The 3,235-nt window shown below is 52.7% G+C and overlaps 1 protein-coding gene across 1 annotated transcript in view; it reads right to left on the bottom strand.

Moving 5' to 3' along the window:
• LOC103924851 (apoptosis-inducing factor 3-like) overlaps nt 1-3,235 on the bottom strand; it is a gene marked incomplete at its 3' end in the record, with an annotated part of 7,050 nt that extends 3,815 nt beyond the window's left edge. Inside the window, exons 1-9 of the mRNA XM_009333456.1 lie at nt 3,171-3,235; nt 2,907-3,016; nt 2,711-2,820; nt 2,199-2,243; nt 2,032-2,113; nt 1,785-1,897; nt 1,272-1,358; nt 699-790; nt 353-483 (exon numbers count right to left, since the gene is read on the bottom strand). Coding sequence (XP_009331731.1) covers nt 353-483; nt 699-790; nt 1,272-1,358; nt 1,785-1,897; nt 2,032-2,113; nt 2,199-2,243; nt 2,711-2,820; nt 2,907-3,016; nt 3,171-3,232 — 832 coding nt within the window. The remainder of the gene's footprint in view (nt 1-352; nt 484-698; nt 791-1,271; nt 1,359-1,784; nt 1,898-2,031; nt 2,114-2,198; nt 2,244-2,710; nt 2,821-2,906; nt 3,017-3,170) is intronic.

The raw sequence follows: 3,235 nt of genomic DNA, 5'->3' as shown, positions 1-3,235 counted from the left end.
AGCCATTCCCCCTTGTCCTGTCGCAACAGGCCCTGCTAAAAAGTTTGCCGCCATCTTTTTTAGAAGCCCCCTTGAAGTACTGACAGGCTGCAAGAAGGTCTCCCCGAAGCCTTCTCTTCTCTAGGCTGCACAGCCCTAACTCTCTCAGCCTTCCTTCATAGCAGAGGTGTTCCATCCCCCTGATCATTTTCGTGGCCCTCCTCTGGAGCCGCTCCAACACATCCATGTCTGTCTTGTGCTGAGGGCTCCAGAGCTGGACGCAGTGCTCCAGGTGGGGTCTCAGCCTGCACACACGGCAGAAGTGGGTTTCAAGGCTATCACTGATGACTTGATATCCACTCCAGCCTGGTACCTATGAATGAAGCTCCTATGATCACCAGATTCTTCCCAATTGCCAGCTCTAAGATCTTGCTAGAGTCTTCTGGGGTTTGGAGAATGCACACGTTCTGCAGGTCTGCACCTGGGACTTTGAGGGAGCTGGAGCTAAAAGAGAGAGAATCCAGATATGTCTCATGATTAGAAATGAAACAAAGAATGAGGGGGGGGAGCACAAACCCATGCAATCTCTTGGCTGTGTCATCCCATCCTGTCCTTTTCTCTCACCTCCTACCACCTCCCTCTCACACGCCTCTAGAAGACCTCCAAGCCCTCTTGTCCTGCCTAAAATTTTGTGTGTGGCAAATGCTTTGTGCACTCACTGGCTGCCTATTGCAATGAGCAGCTGATTGTACTTCTGAGAGGACCCGTCCATGAAGTGGACCTTCTGTTTCTGGAAATCCACTGACACTGCCTGCAGGAGAAAGGAGGCAAAGATCAGAGAGGTACCTCTGGTCCACTGGTGTCCTGCCACATCAACCCATTCTGCTTGCCTGTGTGTGCCTGCATGCCCTATTTCTGGACACCCAGATGAGATGAGGAATGCTGGAGTCCTCTCTCTCACTCCCTACAGGTCCTAGGCTTTAGGATCACTAAGTATGACAGCACCAAATCTGGGTTCCTCTAAGGGGTGTGCAGAAGGCTAGTTTCAAGGGCCACGCTCTTTGCATGTGACGGGCACATCTGTCCATGGGTAGCACAGATCAGTGTTACCCCCAAGGCATGCACACCGTCCCTACCGCTGGCCTTGGCGTGCTGTCCCAGAAGATAATGCATGTACTTAGGCAGAGCCCTAATTTCTATAAATCTAGTGCTATGCCTGCAGATGTGGGCATCCCCTCCCCGTGGCGGGGACAGGACCACCCATTGAGGACTGAGCTCAGCTGCTCTTGTACCTCTTTCTCTGTCCAGAGCTCTATGCCATGAGCATCGAGGAATTCAGGTTTCCTCAGGTAGACGTCCTCGGCTTTCAAGGTCATTTCCTGGAAACAAAACAGAAATATGAACTAAAGCAATTCTTGCAGCCAGCAATACTCTTGCACTGTTTACTGGGAAGTAAGTTTGCATAAGAGGTAAATTTTGCATTAGTAAATCACAGCTCCCCACACTGCATCATCCCCATCATCTTCTTGTACCCCCCCAGAAAAACCCGTCAGCTCAAGCTCTAGTCAGAAGAACTCAGTGAAAGGAGATAAAACCATTAGCTTATGGTGGACTCTGATCAAAGACTTGGAGGAAGAAGTGAGGTGTTAGCTGGAAATTATACCCCTTTTCCTTGTGGGTGCCTCGGCACTCCTGCTGCCTTGCCAGAATGGCTCACTCGATTGCTCAGCCTGGTCCTGAGGATGGGCCATGTCCCTAATTCCACGGGGTACCCAGGCATAGTCCTGCCCTTCTCACATACAAACCTTGCTCAGTTTAGACTTGTCATATGGAACATGTTTCTCTTTGGTGGCCATGATGATCCTGCCAGTAAAGCCCTCTTGGCGAAGTGTCTCTGCACACGTCAGTGCAGCCACACCTACAAGGGATGCTCATCTCAGCCCTCTTACATGTCACTATGGAGTAGGAGGAAGAAGGGAAGTCCTCCCTGGGGAAGTGTGTGGCGGTTCACAGCATCTGCGGGGAGGGCACAGTACAGACCACTTCACTGACCTCCCCCTAGAAGCAGCATCGTGTCCTGGTTGAGAAGGCATCGCTTCCTTGTGTCCTTCACCCTCAGGCTGCTTTCAAGATCCTAGAAGAAAGTGAGTGAGAAATGTTGAAATCATGCCTAGCCCAAGGTGCTGCTTGTGCTTAGTGACAGCAGGTAAGGTCGGTACCTTCTTTTTTGCCGTAACAAACACCTTTCCATCTTTCACTGTTACCTGCAGGGGTGAAAGGAGAGCGCATTTAAGTGCTGCTATCATGAGGCTGTGGTAGGAGCTTTCCTGGGAGGGCCTGGTCCAGTGGGCCATCTGTCTCTGATACACCAAGAGTAACTTGTATGGATCTTGGATGTCAAACGATGCTGAGGAGCTCATGAGCTTTTCTCCTCATCCCAAGGGCACTCAGGAAGAGGTGTAAATCCTTTTTTCTTTCCAAAAGAGCTGCGCTGGCTGTGATGTGTACCAGGATGTACAGTATCACCTTTTATTGAAAGGAGCTTTAGGACAGGGAGTTACATGATCCCAAGAAATTGTCCCATGTGTAGCTCTGTGTGACCTGGACCACGGAGCTGTGGCCAGGGTAGGATCCTTTCAGTTGGTGTCAGGAACACAGAGCTTGTGGGAGTGAATAACGTGAGTGGTATGGAAGACATGGTCCAAGCTGGGAGGAGGAAGGGACAAGTCACCTTAAAGCAGGGAAGGCAGTCCAGAGAAGGGTACTCCTCGATATCTCCAGTTTTGATGTTAAAGCAGGCACCGTGCCAGGGGCAGCGCAGCCTCTCCCCTTTCAAGACTCCTGCAATAGAAAAGCCCCCCACAACAGAGCGATGAGAGCTGACCTCCCCGACATGGCTGCTCCCCCCTGCCCAGCACCAGGGTTACCTTTGCTGAGTGGGGCATCGTAGTGGGGGCATTTGCTGCCCAGGGCGCTGAACTCCTTCTTGTTCCTCACCAGCAGCACTGGGTAGCCGGCCACCATCACCTCCCACAGCCTGCAGGAGAGGCGGAGAGGTGGGTGTCCCGGGGAGCCGAGGCTTGGTGCCTTGCAGCCAACATGCCGGTCCCCCATGGCGGCTGCTGCCATGGCGATGCCACCCCTGCTGCCTGCAGGCAAGGCCTCGGCCTCCCCACCCCCTGGGTACTCACTCTCCATCCCCAACGTCGTCCTCCTTGCAGACCTCGGCGGTTACGATGTCATCGCCGTCCATGCC

Source organism: Pygoscelis adeliae, unplaced genomic scaffold, assembly GCF_000699105.1.
Source record: "Pygoscelis adeliae isolate BGI_AS28 unplaced genomic scaffold, ASM69910v1 Scaffold331, whole genome shotgun sequence".
In the NCBI taxonomy this organism is placed as follows: Eukaryota; Metazoa; Chordata; class Aves; order Sphenisciformes; family Spheniscidae; genus Pygoscelis; species Pygoscelis adeliae.
Note: the sequence above shows the minus strand (reverse complement) of the source record. Positions and strands in the feature narration are given on the sequence as shown.